An 18,190-nucleotide genomic window follows, 5' to 3' on the forward strand; every position below is an offset into this window, starting at 1 on the left:
TCTCTTTCCACTTCTGAGCATAGGCAGTGGTGTCCAAACTTTTTTCAAAGAGGGCCAGATTTGATGAAGTGAAGGGCCGTGAGGGCCGACCAAAGTTGTTACCCTTTTTTAAGGATTGAAGTTATTGAGGTGTTTTTAGGATTTTACCCCAGGAGATAAACTGGCCGGATTAGACCCCTGAAACAGACTTTGGACATGCCTGGCATACAGTATCCTACCTGCTGTACATAAACAACGTAACCATCCTTTTTTGAATTTCTGTCCCTATAATCCCTAGCAGAAAAGATTCAGGTGTTTGTGGTATACTCACTTTAAACAATCTTTTTTATCTCATCATATATTTCCCCAAATACCCTAGCTTTTTTACGTCCACCACATATGCAGCAGTTATTCAAAACCTTATACATTTTAGATAATTTATCAGGTGTTAAATACCATCTATCATTTTGATATAATTCTCTTTTAAAGCATAGCAAGCGGTGAATTTCATGTCTACTTTCCACAACTTTCCCCATTCATTTCTATATTATGTCCTAAATCTTTAGCCCATTTTATCATTACCAATTTCACCATTTCATCTTTCGTCTCCCATTCTAATAATAGTTTATACATTTTTGAGATCAGTTCTTCTCTTCCTTCAAGCACAATATTTTCGAAGTGTTAGTGGGCAGCTTTGTCTAGTACCCTTTGTTATAGTGCACTTTTCTGTTAGCACTCCATTTACTATTATACTTGAAAATTGTTCTGTATATATTGTTGCTTTTATTCCTCTCACAATTTTCTCCCCCCAGCCCATAATATCCAATATTTTCCCCATAAAACTCTGCGAAACTTTATCAAACACCTTCTCTGCATCTAGAAAATCATTGCTAATTGCTTATCTCTTCTCTTTTCAAAATATTCTGTAGCATTTAATACAATTCTAACATTGTCTTTTATTTGTCTTGTCGAGAGAAATCCAGCTTGATCTTCATGAATCCAGTCCTTTAAGACTAATTTAAGTCTTCTAGCTAATATTATTGCAAACAATTTATAATCACAATTGAGAAAGGAAATAGGTCTATAGTTCTTAACCTGGGCTGGATCTTCATCTCGCTTTGCTATCAACGTAATATTAGCGTGTTTTCAGGAGTCAGGCATTTTCCCTTGCAACATAATATTGTTCATAACCATTTGTAAAGGTTGGGCTAAACAGCCTCAAAACCTTTATAATAACAAGCAGTTAGGATGTCTGGCTGTGGCACTAATAGTCTTTGGATCATTTATTGCTTGGTTCACTTCCATTGCTGAAATAGGTAGATTCAATGCATCCCTTTGTTCTTTTGTCAAGGTTCGTAACTTCCTTTCTTTCAAATATCTTCCCATTGCATCTAGGTCCTCTTTACCACCTTGATATAACATTGAATGATATTTTAAAACCATCTTTATCAGTTTTTCATTATATGTTATTCCTCCATCTATAGACAGTTTATCACATTCAGTTTCCTCTCTTTTTTCAAATGCCAGGCCAGCAGCCTTCCTGGCTTGTTAGCAAATTCAAAATGCGTCTGCTTCAAACATTTCAGCTTTTGTTTCATCTCTTGGTTTAGTAATACTGATAGCTGGGCTTATAACAGTCTTATCATTTGTACCAGTTTATTATCACTAGGTTTATCAACTAAATACTTTTCACAATTTGCTATTTCTTGTAATATGCCTTACATCTTTTTTATTTATTGCCTTTTCAGTTTTACAAACAAGAACACAAAAAAAGCAAAATACAAGCATCATATGCATCATATTCCCTTTGACTTCCCTCCCCCCCCCTTTTTTTGTGGATCCTTACGTTATAATTTTGATTCTGCATCTTCTCACTAACTTCAATTATTGTAAGCCCTTTGTCCATCCATAATTCAAATTTTTACTACGAGTTTTCTGGCAAACCTACTAATGAATGTAATTGTTTACAATAGTTTTTCAAATACATTATAAACTTGCCCCATTCTTGTTAAAATTTTATTCTTCCTGGCTCCTGATTCTTCTTGTAAAGGTAAAGGGACCCCTGACCATTAGGTCCAATCGCGGACGACTCTGGGGTTGTGGCGCTCATCTCGCTTTACTGGCCGAGGGAGCCGGTGTACAGCTTCCAGGTCATGTGGCCAGCAGGACTAAGCCGCTTCTGGCAAACCAGAGCAGCACACTTCTTGTAAGTTTTACCAATTCAGCATAGTTCATTGATTTTATCTGCCACTCTTCTTTGGTTGGAACTGTATCTTCTTTCCATCTCTGGGCTAACAAAATTCGGGCAGCTGTGGTCGCATACATGAACAATTTCTTCTGGTCCTTCGGAATCTCCGCACCTAGAATTCCTAAAAGAAAATGTCTTACGTATTTTGATCTTGCACCTTTTTTGATAAGCACTTAGTTATATAAAGAAGCCTCTGACGACCACATTCCCAACATCCCATACTGTATTTAAATCTGTACTTTTCCCAAAATTTAACTCAAAGAAGTCAGTCATACATGTAAATCCCTTTTGCTTTATCTCAGTCTTTCTTAACAAGCTGCCACCCTTCTAAAAGCAGTATTTCGTTGGCCTTTGATAATAGCAAATATCAAATTATGGTCTTGGTTGTATTTCAGTTTTCTTAAAACCAGATACTATGGGTTTTAATGCCCATAGCATGTCTATTTTTTGGAGGCTCTATTTGCTGGCTGAATGATGTGTGAAGTCTTTAACCAATGGGAATTTAAATCTCCATACATATTGCAGATCCATATTTTGGGCCATCTCAAAAAACACCTTTGGTAACTTACCCTCTGAAAGCACATTGGGTGTAGTTGCTCTGTCCATATCCCCTGAAACCATATGACATTTCCATCGTATTTTTACAAAATACTTTTTACAAAATTCTTTTTTCTCATTTGGTGCATAAAGTTCCACCAACAGGATTTTACGTCCCACTATTGTAATTTCCACACCTATTATTCTCCCTTCTTCATCTTTAAAAACTTGTTTTGGTTCCAATTTTGGATTCACATATTCACATATAACGCTTATCTTTTTTGCTTTATCCGATGCAATAAATTCTCTCTCTCTCTCTCTCTCACACACACACACATATAATTTTCTCATTTTACATACATTTTAACGAAAAAAATACAGATGTATACAAAAACAATCTACATTTCCTTCAGCTTCCTCCCCTCCTTTCGGTGGTTACAAGGAAGCCCTGTTTAGGGAAGTTTTTAATGCTTGAAGTTTTATTCTGTTTAATATCATGTTGGAAGCCGCCCAGAGTGGCTGGGGAAACCCAGCCAGATGGACGGGGTATAACTATAATAATAATAATAATAATTTTATATCTTTCATCTCAATGTAATAGATTCTTGGCCTATTTTTTATTTATTTATTTATTTCTAGGAGCCCTCTTGGAGACAAATTATATTCATTTTTTGTTTTAACAATACATGAGCAATCATGTTTTTTAATGTTGAGTCCATTTACATTCCATGATACTAATTTATAAGCCATTATTTTTGAAATTTTAAAGTCCTTTTCTCACAGAATTGTGTGGTTCCTTTGTATCTTGCTGTTCTTCCTCCAACTTCTCCAGTTGTTCTACTTCTGTTTCCAACTGTTTCTTCCAGAAATCTTGCGGATTTTGCAAATCTTTAACTGCACATCTTTATCTCTTAGCTTTGTAAGTAAAACTCAGTCCCTCTGGGTATTCCTATCTAAACGGTACCTTCTGTTTCTTCAATGCCTCAACCAAAAATCTGTGTTCCTTTCTTTTGTTTAGGATCCTTGATGGGATTTCCTCGAGAATTCTAATCCTCTGAACACCTATTTTTAGATGGTTTTGAAAATAAGTTTGTAGAATTTTATATCTCAGTGCTCTTGAAGTAAATTGCACCAAACAGTCCCGTGGGAGTTTCTTAGCTCTCACATATGATTATTTAATTCTATAATCTCTGTCTATCAAATTCTCCATCATCTCTGGTGGTAGTTGTAAAAAAAGACACAAATTCCATTCCTTTCCTTAAAATCTTCTTCCCAAAGCTCCAGGAAACCTCTAAATCTTAAAAAAAAAAGAGATTCTTCTTGATACTTCTCCAAGACTGCAATCTTGTCCTCTAAGATTTCTTTCTCAGCCTGAAGAGCTGACACCTGAATTTGAACTTCTCCTCTGCATCTTTTTGTATCTTGGCTCTCTTCAGAAAGTTTTTTTAACTGACCCCTCCAACGATGTTGTCCTTTTAGCCAAGTCTCTTAATGTCACTGGCACAATCTTTAATGTTCTTCGATAACTCAGTCAATGCTAAAGTATTTTGTTCTAGAGGTAAATTAACTCCCATCAAAATCTCACTGGAATTGCCTTTTTCTGTCACTGGCCTTCACCATTTTCGACCTTGAATCTTTCATATCCCTGTTTTACCACCAGATGGTAGTATACCCTCAAAAAATATTTATTGCTTTCCACACTGATCTTCTCTTGTCAGCATGACCTTATTTCGCCACAAGACGGTAGTATTACATATATTTTCTAAGAATATATGTCTGTTTACATTCCACAGTGCTCTTTTCCCATGATCCGAATCCCCAAATCTTTGGAACACAACAAAGGATCCCTGTGAACTCACTGCACCAAAGTAATTGTATTGTAACCAACAGAGTCCTTTCACTACAATTATTAATTGAAAATAATCATAGTAGAAACAGTTCTTTATATAATTATTAGTTTATGTCCTTCTAACCACTCCTTTCTTCAGCAAGCCAGTGTTACTGTAATTCATCTTAAATCAGCACACATTCCGTTTTAATAATCAAGCTCCTTTCGGTATAATTGTGAGGAACTGGGGTAAAGAAGGTCTTACCAAATGTTCGTAGAGAAAATTTCCCTGCATCATTTGCCACCCCCTGTTACTCACCGCAACAAGATGTTACTTTACTTAAAGTTCTTTAGACCCAGCACACAGATTTGTTTTGCAGCTTGTTGTTCACCATTTTCAATGGGCTGGTGCCTTCAGCTCATCTTTGTAGTTTTACAGTCCAAATTAATTAGGATAGAAGAGAAAAGAGCCACTTCATGAACAGCCTGGCGCGGCTATTCCTGAGGAATCATCAATGGAGTAGCTGAATGGCCCCTTGTACCCATCTCAGACAGCGTCCTCCAGCATCGCTCACAATGGGGAGAGCCCCTTTGCATGCTGTGGGCACCCTACACCCCCCGGTAACTCCTGGAGGGAACAAGGATGTGGTGCGGTCACTGCCATTTTAAAATCCCTCACAGTCCCCGTCCCCCCCGGAAGAGTTGGCTTGCTCGCCTGCTAGCTGCCCTGGAAGTCCATTATGGTTTCTCTTCTTTCCATATTGCTGTATTGCAAATTTAAGTATGGGACCTAGGTGTAAGAAAATCTGGAAGCAGAAAGAATAAAATAGCAGGCAACATCAGGCCAAAACAGACATCAGTTGGCCATAATTACTGGCAGTCATAGGAGAATGCCATCAGTGTTGACACCTGCTTTGATTTCACAGTTTTATATCTTATTTTTAATCTTTTTTTTTTCATTTATTGCAAGATCTTTTGTTGGGCAGCATGCAAATAATGGCTGCAAATAAATTGGAGCCGGGTTGGGGAGACTTTTATTTCTGTCCTGAGACGACCCTGGAGAGGACCAAACTTTGTGGCTTTTGGGTTGCTGCTAATATTACCCAAGTAAAGGCTCTGGAGTAAATTAAATGTGTTACAGATGCCTCCATCTCTGTCTAAATATGTGGCTTTGCAATCAAGCAAAGAGCTCTGGTTGCCCCATTTTGAAGAGCTACAAAAACTGAAGGAAAGGAATAATGATCAAACCTACCAGAGGGGCTGGGGCAACTTCAGGGTTTCAAATCCTCCACTCCCCTATGAATCTCACTGGGTGTGACCTTGGGGGCCAGTCACTGCTTTTCAGCCTGGCCTACCTTGCAGAAGGGGGAGGTGGGGGGAAAGAACAATGTACACTACCTTGAGCTCCCTGTAAAACAGACAGATATCATTGTGCTAACACACACACACACACACTGTTGGGACTTACTTGCAAGTAGTAGGGATGAAAACTACTATTTTTCCAGAGCAGGGAATAAAGAACCCTTTCCACAAATGGCACCCTTCTCTTGTCCACCCCAACACACACACATACATACACACACACACACACACACACACACGACTTTAGCCATCTAAGTGCCTGCATGTACTGTTGGTATTTACTTGTAAGTAGAAGGCAAGCACCAGAGCAGTAAATAAGGCAAACTTCCCACTTTGCAAAGGCTGCTCCATAACTGGATTCCTCCTGGCTGGAGCAGGAGCAGGAGTCAGGCCGGGCTGGGGAGAGAGACAGAGAGATAGATTGAGAGAGAGAGATTGCAGATATGCAGGAAGGACGGCTGATGTGAAAGCAAGAGAGAGAGAGAGAGAGGAGGGCCCTCCTGCGGCACCCCTGACCAAACATCAAGTCACTCAAGAGCGCTGAGGCACACAGGTTGAAAACCTCTGGTCTACACGGACTGACAGTAAGTCTCCAGGTTTCCACCCCATTCCCAGGACGTGTCAGGGATTGTAACTTGACCCATCCGCATGCAACATAGGTGCACTGAGCTCTGGCCCTTAAGGAGTAGAATGATAAGAAGCTGCCTTATACTGTGTAAAGCCACTGTTCCAAATAGCCCAGTATCCTCTACATTGCCTGGCAGCAGCTCCCCGGGGTTTCAGGCAGAGTTTCTCTTCTAGCCCTACCTGGAGATGCTGGGATCTTCCACATGCCAAGTGGGATGTGCAGAAGTTCCCAGCATCAATTCCTAGCAGCTCCAATTAACAATTCTGGGTAGCAGATGTAGGAAGGATGTGAGACATTGGGGAGCTGCTGCCACAGTGGGAGAGATGGTCCAGTTAACAGACACACAAGGCAGCAGAACAGGCAAGACGGACAGGAGCTACAGCAATGGTGGCAAACCTGTAGCCCTGCTAATGTTGCTTGACTTCCAACTCCTATCTGCCCCTGCTAGCACAACCAGTGCTGAGGGTGATGAAAGTTGGAGTCCAATTACAGCTATGAGGGTGAAGCATAGCTCAGAGATAGAGCACGTGCTTTGCATGTGGAACAGGCAGAAGAAAACTCACGAGCCCCAGCAGTATAGCCAGGGAACAGGGAGAGCCTTCCAGGGGGTCCTGCATTTCACTTTAAATTGCTGGGGACCTTCCTGTTCCTTCTGTTAGGTGAGTCCCTGGCCTTTCGCCCCCAAAGTTTTGCCCTGGTGCCACCATTCTCTTGCCTCCAAATCAGACTGGAAAAGGCCCTAGACCAGGAATGATGGGTGAGAGTGTCAGACTAGGACTTTGGAGGCCAGGGCACAAATCCCTACTCAACTGTGAAGCTCAGAATGACCCTGAGCTAGTCACTGTCTCTCTGCCTAACCTATCTCCCAGTGTTGTGATGAGGACAGAATACAGCAGGAGAAGAACCATGTACAGCACCTTAAGAGCCTTGGAGAAGAGGGGGAATATGAATGTATTAACAGTGGTGATGATGATCATGATAGTGAGACTCCTGCCCCAGTCCCAGGAAGGATGGGCAGCCATCAGGGGCTAGCAGGCAATAAGAGTTGCATAACAAGTTAACCATCCCTGACCAAGATAACCAACTTCATCCAGAGTTGTGGTTTGTGTAGGGTTTCAAGAAAGTGGGGAGGAGCCAAGGGGGTTCCCCCACACAAACAGAGTTCAGCCGCTCTCCCTGCCTCTCTTTCCACAGCTAATGTGTGCGACGAGGAGCTGTTGATTTGCCAGAATGGGGGCACTTGTTATGACAACCAGCGCTGTCTCTGCCCACCCAACTTCAGGGGTGTCCTCTGTGAGCAATCCAAATGTGAGGGAGAAAACAAGGAATGTGACTCTGCCTCAAGCACGTACCTCAACCTCTCGGCCTTCCTCATCAGCGTGCTGGGCCTGCAGCTGCAACACTTTTTGGACCTTTGAAGCCCAGGAAACCAGGGGGAGGGGGGGAATGCCTCATGGAAGGACAAGAGGGGAAGGAGGGAGGGTGTTCACAAGTTAAGGGAGCAGGGGGTTGTCTCTCTCTCTCTCTCTCCCCACCACCAGCCTCTCTTTCCTCCATCCAACAGGGAAGTGGGGAGAGAAGCAGAAGGTATTCAAGGGACTGTATTCTCCCCCTTCTGCCCAAGTAGCTGAGGACCCCGGCTGGAGGCAGCTGCAACATTTCAGAGGCAGAACTGACTCTTATCATTGGGAAGAAACAAGGTGCCACGACTTTGGGGTGGTGGCAGTGGCGCTGGCAAAAGACTTGCCTCGCTTCCTCTTTCTGTTCAAGGGTGACCTTGCGACCCCCGTTCCACTTTGCACAGGAGGAATCTGCCAAACGAAAACGAAACCATGCCATAAACCTCTGGCGCTTAGTTGCTTGGCTATTTCTCCTCTGTCCCTTTTCCTTTCCTCCTTAACTCTTATTGTTTTGGAAGTAGCCCTCCTAACAAGAGACTGGCAGCTATAGAAAGTCCAGGCTGCGGGGCAGGGAACCTGCAAGATTATACCCACCTTGCATCATCAGCCTGCTCCAGCCCAGGCCTAGAATTATATTGTTGCCTACAAATCAAGTTGCTGAATTTATTAAGTTTTTGTACTTTTTCAGTTTTTATTCCGTTGGTTGTGAGTCTTCGATTCCCCCCTCCCCCTTTTCTCGCACTCAAGACCAGAACTGAACAAGGCCTCTGTATCGCGACAAAAAGTGTAATGTGTGTTATTCAGGCTTCACCGTATAGTTTACGGTTCTCAAATACTTTTTATTTTGGTAGAGAATTATTTTTGTTTGGATTATAAATGTTCTAAAGAGAGAGAGAAGAAGAAGAAAAAGAAGAAGAAGATGAACCACCACAGCCTCCAGAGACACATCTTACCATAAGTGTTATGGTGTAATAATCCTACTACAGTAAAGCAACCTAATAACTGCTGCCCGGTCTCAGTTTTTTCCCACCTTCCCACACACTCTCTTAATTTACTGATAAGAGCCTTACCAAAAAAAGGAAAGAAGCAGAAGCAGATAAAAGTCTCGTTGCATTTTCATGACACCAAAGACTTACGCACAACTGCTGGCGGGCTGTTGGGAATGAACACACAGGTTTCTTTTCAAGACTCATATAGCAGAATGCATTTCTGCAATTTCCCCCTCATTATTTTTATGCTGGTAGCCCAAGGACTGCTAATACACACAGCATCAAGAGCAAATCTGGTCCTACATGTGTTCCTATGGTAGGGGAGGGGAAGATGAGCAACAAAACACTGGAAAGAGTGTTCTTGCTTAGAGGGGCCTCCAGTGCTGTAGGCTATACCCATTATAGTCCGGCACCATATTGGCTACATTCTATGTATGGGATCAAGCACACCAGTTAACCCACCATTCTGGATTTTATTCTCCCTTTCCAACTGATTCAGCATTGCATCTCAGTTCATGTCAGGAGACTTGACCCCTTAAAAATTTTGGAAGTTTTTTTGGGGGGGTGGTGGGCTATAATAATAATAATAATAATAATAAATAATAATATTTTTTTATTTCCATCCCACCCTCCCCAGCCGAAGCCGGGCTCAGGGCGGCTAACAACAATAAAATAATACAACATTCTAAAATCATTTCAATATAAAATTAATTCAAATCAAATTGATGGCAACCATTGGGCTAGAGTTCTGTGAAGATTGCCAGAGGAAGGAGTCAGGCTGTGCCCTGGCCAAAGGCCTGGTGGAACAGCTCTGTCTTGCAGGCCCTGCGGAAAGATGTCAAGTCCCGCAGAGCCCTAGTCTCTTGTGACAGAGTGTTCCACCAGATCGGAGCCACAGCCGAAAAAGCCCTGGCTCTGGTTGAGGCCAGCCTAACCTCTCTGTGACCTGGGACCTCCAAGATGTTTTTGTTTGGAGTTCCTCAGTGGGACATACCAGGAGGGACTATGCCTGTGAACCTCGACAAAGCTTTGTTAGACCTCATGGCTTGTCTGGAGGGGGGGGAACCATGGCTTAGCTTGCAGCAGCAGCAGCACATGACAAGCAAAGTGGCTGCAATCTCCTCTCCGGGAGTCCATGGTTAAGCTTAGCATTATGTGCAAAGTGGGTCAATGCTATGCTAGACCTATGCGCAATAACCTCTGGTTCAGACAGGGCTAGGAACTGTGGTTTGAGGCCACAACCCCCTGAAAGCAGCCTTAAAAGGCAAGTAAGAAAAAGGTGCCTTTCCTAGCAGCTGCTGAGGCTTTGTCAAATCACGTTTTAAACATTAGGATGAAAATGCACTTTCGCGACTCCTTGCCCAAGGCCTTCAGAGCACAAGAGCCACAGCTCACAGGAAAGGAGAATTCATGCCATGGGCAGCTGGAAGCTACACCAGAACTTAGCAAACTGAAGGTTCGTATCACACACTTTCTTTCTCGCACACCAACGTTTGCATTAGCAGTAACAAAGGGGTATGGGAGGAGGAAGGTTCTGCAGAACATCTGCTTCAAGATCTGCAAGGACCATTCTCAAAATATCTTTGCAATAGTTGCAGGAATGGGGGGGACACATTCACACACCAAGCAATTCCTCAGACTCTGGGATAAAGCTGCCCAACTCATTTTGTATAAAATCCCAGGATTCATTTTTTCCTCTCTCTCCATCCCCTTCCTAGCTTGAGATGAGTTTTAAGTCAAATTCCCCAGACAACTTATTCCAAGAGGAGTCCTTGTGAAAGCCATTCAGCTGCCATGGAACAAGATAGCTGAGTGCTGGTTTACACACAAACACTCATCTCTTGGACTTCCATATCATCCAGAAGTCATGTGTGTGAATAGGTCATCACAGATCAAAATACCACAGGAGAAGCCTTCACCACATCACAGACATAATGAGATGTCTCCAATCCTAGCCCTACTCAGAGTAGACCCGTTGAAAACAATGACCATTATTAGATCCATTATTTTCAATAGGTTTACTCAAGTATAACTTACATGGATACAACCAATTGATCTTTTTCAATAGAATCAGTCCCCATATTTAGCTGCATGTTAAGAATTGAGTATTCAGAGCTAAGAGAAACCAGGCATATCTACATATTTGTAAATAAAGTTTGGGCAGCTTACCTTGGACCAAAACACATTTTAATGAGATGGTGGAAAGTTGAGAGAAACTCAAAGCGCACAGGCAAAGGAGAAAATGGGGACCCTTTAAAAATAAATAAAGATTATGGTCTGCGAGCAAATTTCAAGAACTGTAGCTCTAAATCGTCCAACCCTTTAAAAAGTGAGTGTTGGCTGGTGGAATTTAAGTAGCTATAATCATATTCAACTACCCTACAGATGAATAAAAATCTCAGCCCAGGATTGAAAGCCCACTCTGAATTGTGTGCATTGTTAAAGAGGAAAGGGGCAAGATTACTTGGAAGTGGCCTCAAATGCAAGAATGCTGTGAAGGAGCCAATGATGGCACATCCATCAGCCATAAGGCCACAGAGGCTGCTACACAAGGTGGACACAAGAGTGTATGAGGGAAACAGCTGCTGAAGTAAACTGCTGTCTATTAAGAATCATCTCAGAGCTCAACACCACCCTGCCAGCAAACACACTGTTATAAGAAAAACATTCAGAAAGAGCAAAACATACTGTGAAAACAATGTTTATTTCATGGCTTGGGGGTTCTATCCCCCCCCAAAAAAATGTTACCGTGCTTTTATTGCTGTGTTGTCCTCCATCACTTGAGAGAATGTTGCCCAGGAGCTTCATGTGACTCAGCCGCCACACTCACCGGCCCTCACATGGCTTTCTCCAGTCTCTGCTGTACTGGCAGAGACTTCAGGATCTTCTTAGCACTACATGCAAAGCAAGGAATACTGTTGACATGGCATTTCAGGTCTTGATAAAGGAACCTCTTTTCTGAGCATCCTGAATCAAGGCATTCCAATTTTAATTTTACTACAAAGGGATTAAACAACAACAACCGATGAATTATTAGGACAGGAGACTAGCAAGGGTCGGTGGCGATTTATTGATTCTCTGCTGTGCTGTAGGAAAGTGGGAGTCTGACTGTGTCGGTCTTAGGCTTCCCTTGCTTTTGGAGTGCACCTCTCAACAGCTTTTAGCTGGGGGAAATGGGGGCCTTGGCCTGAAAAGTGTTCTTCACCCTTCCTCTAAGGCTGGCTGAATTAATCTAAAACACTAGAGACCACTAATAATGGGTGTCAGGAGAAAGGAGGACAAACTTCCTCTGGATTGCACCCACTGGTAAGCAGTGGATTGTGAACACACAACAGAGGATCCCTCCAATATGCCCGTACTCGGGCTATAAGGATCCTTCCCTCCTCACTGCAGTTACAAAACAAGCAGCAGCAGCAGGGAAACGAGTGTTTAACAGGAATCCGTTCACAACTCTGAACTTTACAGGAGCAAACCATCATTGCCAGGCCTTCCAATGGACAAACCTGGATTGGAGGCCCTCTAGTGGCAAAGTCGTTATGGTACAAGGCTGGGAAAAAGGACCATATGAAGACTTTGCGCCCAATATGGGAGTAATTGTGACCTCATGCAGGAAAGTGCCAGGATGGAAAGAGGGGAGTCCCCCATGCCAGCTGCTTTATCCCCCGACTGGGCTCACTCCCAGCCCAAGCGCCTCTCTGGGAGACAACTGGCAGGACAGGAGTCTGATGGGACAGAGGCAACCAGCATGACAGAGGACGGCATCCCTTTCTATGCTTAGAACCAACGCTCCCCTGCACACAGCTGGCATACTAGCACAGAGGAAGGAGTGGGGAACCTTTGTGGCCCTGCAGAAGTTGCTGAACTCCATCTCTCACCACCCTGCTGTGCATCGCACATCTGCAGGGCTGCAGGATCCCCAGCCCTTACAGCATCTCACAAACACCTCCCAGAAATGCCATGCTTGGCCTTGCATGAAAAACCACAGTGTTCAATGGTCAGGAGTGATGGGAGTTGTAGTCCAGCAGCCCACAGCTTCCTTAGCTCTGGAATACCATACTGCCAGTCTAAGATCAACTGGTGAAAGAGCTAAAGTAACGTAAGTTTTACAATCTATGAAACCCGAGTTTCAGGTTCCTCTGGGCGCCCACAAGCAGGGACAAAATTGAGATGGCACTGACCCCCCCCCCCCCCACAGGACCTTCTCAATGGTAGCTCCCTCTTTGTGGTGGCCCCCTCCCTGGGGAGCTGCGCCTGTCTCCCTCATTGTTGCCTTTCAGGAGGAGTTTGAAAACCTGTTTGTTTACACAGGTGCCTTCGGTGGCTGAAGGACACTGGATACGGGATGAGAGAATGCCTTTTCCAAAGAGGTTTAGAACTGTAGCTCTTCTTAGAAGGCTCTTTAAACCATTGTTTTGTGTCTGATATGTTTACCACCCTGGGCTCTTGAGGGCTGGACCTAAATTCAATAAAGGAATGTATAAATGTGGCCCAACATTTTCCCCAACCCCGCAGATTCAAAAGATTGAATTGTCTACAACACCCCTGGCCAGCCTGGATCCCTCCCGAAGTTTTGAACTGCAATCCTCACCTGCCACAGCCAGAGCAGCAAATCTGTGCCCCCTTTTCAGGGGCAGGCGGAGGGCATCACCTATAGACACAGCGTACTGGGCCTGTTGGCACCCTGCTCCTCCAAACAACCCTATGAAGTAGGCTTGATTTATGGCTTTGGGAGGCGATGGGATGGGGGGCCTTGGGCCAAGCCCCCCCGCACTGCCAGGGCACCACCACTGGCCTTCCAAGTCCCGCTTTTCTCTACAAGGAGAGCTGACGTATATCTCCAGAGAGAGACTTTACGCCTTCTTCCACGTACCATGAGCGTCTTCAGGTGTCCCAGGATGAAGAGGCTGTACTTGGCTCGGGTGAGGGTGACATTCAGCCGCTGCAGACTCTTCAGGAACCTGGAGGGGGCAAAACAAGCCACAGGTAAAGCTGGCTCAGTATGGGCAGTGCCCCCCGTGTCCTCCTAGCTGACCCCCGTGGGGTTCACTAAATCCCAGTTGAAGTTTCAAGGGCATTAGAAATCCATTTGTAAGTGCACTACTAAAAGGTTGCAGGCATTCCTACCAAGGTTTCCATGTCTATGTATAATTTCAGTGGGCCTCCTCTGAGTAGAGACAACCCCCTGCTGCCATGTTTCTGCTTTACATTTTTTATTGGAGGCCCTGATTTTGATCAATTTCGTTAGTGGTGAATATTTATTAGTGATGTTCATTTATACATGGTTTTTTCCCTTGCTTTGCAATATTTTAGCTTCTCTCTGCCTCCCTCATAGGTTCTTTATGAAATACCTTTCATAAAGGTATATTTAAAACACTCAAAATGGTTGTTTATCGATAGCTTTAATTATCATTTAATTTAATTGTTCCTTGGGTGCCTCCTTTATTGGACATCATTGGAGAGCAAAGTGAGAAGCTTGGGGCATAAATCGTAGAAGTCAGTCCATGATCTGCTTTTGCAATTTCAGCTACACCCCCCCCCCCGCCATGTGGCTTCCAAGCACAGAGTGCCCTTCCACCACCCCCCCCAGGTGGAAAGGAAGTGGGCTGGTGGTGGGAACCAGCTTTAGACCTTAGCCACACACACACACACACCCCTGCAGCACAAACCATTGGCGGATTAATATTATTTGTTGTGATTCATGTGAAAACTCTCGTTAATATTTCAAAACTGTGCCTGAATATTTTATTCATTCCAAAGGTGACTTGCAAAACAGAAAGGCACCATTAGCGCAGCTGTGACCTTTTTCTCCTTCTCAAAAAAACAGGAAAAACCCAAACCTATAAAGGAAAAGAAATGCAGCCCTGTTTGCCTGATTTCACCCCATCAGCCCTCCGTGGGGCCAACAATTCTGCCAGGTCACATCTGAGAGCACCAAACCCATTGCCTGCCAGGGAGGAGAGGGGTTTGGTGCTCCATTTCTCCTCTCCCCCAGTGAGACACAGTGGAAGCTCCCTCAGAGAAGCCATTTTGCCAGCATCAGGAATGGGAAGTTCATTGCAGTAAGAGAGCTGCAGTGACAAAGCTCACATGGCCTAGGCCTGCCCTCACCCCCTGCAAAGACTATTGTGGGACCACAAACCTCTCCTCCCCTGAATTCCCTTATGGGCATCGCAGGTGGCTGCAAGAATGCGGCCAGAGACCAACGGGGGCTCTAACAGACAACTGTGACTTGTGGACAATGGCCCACACACTTGACCACCCCAAGGATTGCACCCGAGCCCTAGAATTTCCAGCAGAGGCACCCCAGTTGACACATCACAAAACAACAGCAGATGTAGACTGGAGAGGTTACCAGAGTCACTGAGTGGGCTGTTGAACCTCACTTGGCCCTTCTTTAAAATGGGAATATATCCTGTATTTCACACACTGCTGTTGCATAAAGAAATGATGGGGGGGTATTTTTGTACTGAGATATCAATCTGCATACACTTTACTATCATCATCCAAGAAGAGAGGTCCCTGCCCCAGGGAGCCTACACTGTACATTTTAACAACAGGGAAACAACAGAGGGAGAGAGGTTTTTATTTTATGAAATAAGTAAGTGCAGGTCCAGCATGGGATGGCTGCCCAAGTGTTCTTCAGCAGCAGGGAAGGCCTCAAATGAAAGGCCTCACCAGTGACATCACTTTTGAAGGAAGATAGGGAGGGTCATGGCGCACTGCAAGTGTTCTTGGAGAGGGAGTTCCAGACACAAAGGGTCAGCAAGGAAGTATCAGGGGAGTTGTTCAAAGGAACAGGAGGCCTTCCGGCCACCGAGGGTGGTAGAGATGAAGGAGTGAAGGTCACTGGTCAGGTGTTCCAGAGAGCAGGGGAGATGGTGAGTGGAGGAGAGGCTTGTCTGCGGCTGCAAGGAGTGCGCAATCTCCACATGCAGAGGCAGTCCACCTCTGAAGACAAGGTGCCCAGCTTGTGGGTTTCCTAGAAGCATCTGGAGGCAGTGAGGTGTAGTGGCTGGAGTGTTGGACTAGGAGCTGGGAGACCAGGCTTCAGATCCCTGCTCAGCCACGAAAGTGGGTGGCCGTGGGCCAGTCACTGCCTCTCAGCCCAGCCTACCTCACAGGGCGGTTGTGGGACTTAAAAGAGGAGAGGGACAACATGTACAGCACCTTGAGCTCCTTGGAGGAAAAGGTGGGATATAAACACAATGAATAAATAAACTGGACCCTTGGCTTCATCCAGCAGGGAGATTATGGACAGACTACTGCACTTTTGTACACCACAGGGATGGGGAAACCTGGCCCTCCAGGTGGTGCTGGACAGTATCCCCCCCCCCCCAACAGGCCATCCTGACTGGGGCTGTTGGGAGTCCAGAAGCATCGAGAGGGACACAGGTTTCCCAGCTCTGATCTAAGAATTTCCCTTTAAAAAAAGAGCTCAGCAGCAGCAGCTTGGCATAAATATAGCTACTTGCCACTATACAAATCCAGACAAGCATCAAAGTGCACATAATTCAAGAGTAACATTTCAGAAATGGTTAGAAAGAAAGATTATTATTGTTTAAGTATCAAATCAGGTTGCCAGAAGGAGTCAGGATGGATGCCTATGATCATGTACAGAATTCTCATTCACCTGAGTACTCACCTGTAGTGCCTGAGCAGGTACATTCTCTCTCTCTCTCTCTCTCTCACACACACACACACACACACACACACTGGGTATGATGTATGTATGTCCAGATGTTTCTAGACTACAAGTTTCCCCATCCCTGACCAATAGCCCTTCTGGCTGGCTGATGTCTGCTGGACTCCACCAACATCTGGAGAGCACAGCCAACCCATCACTGGACTTGGGGGTTCTGAAAAATCCAGGATAAAATAGAACCTTTGTCCACATTCAGGTTCATTCATCCACATTCATTCGTCTACTTCCTCTCCTTCAATGTCTATTGACTTGAGGTGAGATAATCAATAACAAAAAGATGACTACGCACATGTCAGTTTTCAAGGCACGGTTGTAGACGTAGTTAGAAGGGAAGAGGCAGATCTCGGGGTGCATCCTGTACTGAGTGGTCAAGCGCAGGACTGGAAGCCTGTCAATGACTTTATTCTGGAGCTGCGCATCCAGCTGTCTGCACAGCCGCTCCATCAGAGACTGCCTGTAGCCATAATCCTCAGCTTTCTGTCAATGTGGGAAAGAAGCAAGAGAGAGGAGGAGGAATGAGACTTTCAGTGGGTGGGTCAGGTGCAGACAGCAACTAAAGAACAACAGGTTGCCATGTGAAATTGCTCCCTGCTCAGGGTACAGTTAACAAAAACTACTCCAAGTAGCCACAAAATTAAGGGTATAGAATGCAATGGTCAGACTTAACCTCTCAACACATGCCACCAGATACTTGACACCATTTGAAAATTAATTCTGAACCCAATAAAACAGACGAACCTTTTTTTATCTATACCCTACAAAATACTCAACAAATTAACATTGGGCAATATGATCCTGTAAAACAGTTGTGGGAATCTGATTTAGGCATTGAAATTGAAGAGATGGAGTGGAATAGGCAAGGCAAAAAAAGAAAAGAAAAGAAAGGTGAATCACTCTCAACTCATATATGAGAGAATACATTTAAGCTATTACATAGATGGCATCTGACCCCACTGAAATGTACCTGTATTAATAAATCACTCTCACCTTGGGATTGGCAAGGTTGTAACACAATTGGTACAATTTTCCACATAGGGTGGACAAGAGAATGCGTACAGCTTTTTTTGGCAAAAGGTGTTCATATAAATAAGACACACCACAGGAGAAGTACAGTGCACACCAAGTTTAGGACTGTTAACCACTTTCAAGGAAAAAACATTAACCTTTACTACAGATAACTGATCACTTATTGTGGCAGCACGCCTATCGGTGACACAGAATTGGAAGAGACTGGAACGTTTACATGTTTTTCGCTGGAAACAACTGCATGGACAATTGCCTTACTGAAAAAATTGACAAGAGAGTACAAGCACTGAGCAGCACAAGAGCAGTTGATGACTTTATTGACATTTGGAATCCTTTCATTGAGTTTTTAAATGATAACCTGCACAACTGGCATCCACATACACGTGTTCTCATAACAGAGAAGAGTGCACGTGCCCGCTCCACGTTATCCCCAGGAGGCAGGACACTCAGCGCACGCAGCTGCCAACGGGGAGAACGCAGGCCTGACTCCC

General features: G+C 44.3%; 2 protein-coding genes across 10 annotated transcripts in view; one reads left to right on the plus strand and one right to left on the minus strand.

Annotated features, from left to right (window-relative positions):
* NTNG2 (netrin G2) overlaps positions 1–8,989 on the plus strand; it is a 121,784-nt gene extending 112,795 nt beyond the window's left edge. For all 9 annotated transcript variants that reach the window (XM_080990620.1, XM_080990623.1, XM_080990622.1 and 6 more), the window contains one exon: positions 7,777–8,989. In XM_080990620.1, the coding sequence (XP_080846746.1) occupies positions 7,777–8,000 (224 nt within the window). In that variant the 3' untranslated portion in view covers positions 8,001–8,989. The remainder of the gene's footprint in view (positions 1–7,776) is intronic.
* Positions 1,922–18,155, minus strand: LOC308468455 (putative helicase senataxin). Its single transcript, XM_080990685.1, has 7 exons — positions 18,058–18,155; positions 16,963–17,150; positions 13,842–13,929; positions 11,720–11,865; positions 11,141–11,222; positions 9,053–9,135; positions 1,922–2,348 (listed from the first exon to the last, which is right to left on the minus strand). Exons 1-4 carry the CDS (start codon positions 18,076–18,078, stop codon positions 11,860–11,862), a joined length of 303 nt encoding a protein of 100 aa, XP_080846811.1. The 5' UTR covers positions 18,079–18,155; the 3' UTR covers positions 1,922–2,348; positions 9,053–9,135; positions 11,141–11,222; positions 11,720–11,859.
* Positions 18,156–18,190: the final 35 nt, after the last annotated feature.

This window comes from Podarcis pityusensis (genome assembly GCF_964106645.2).
Source record: "Podarcis pityusensis genome assembly, chromosome: Z".
Lineage (NCBI taxonomy): Eukaryota > Metazoa > Chordata > Lepidosauria > Squamata > Lacertidae > Podarcis > Podarcis pityusensis.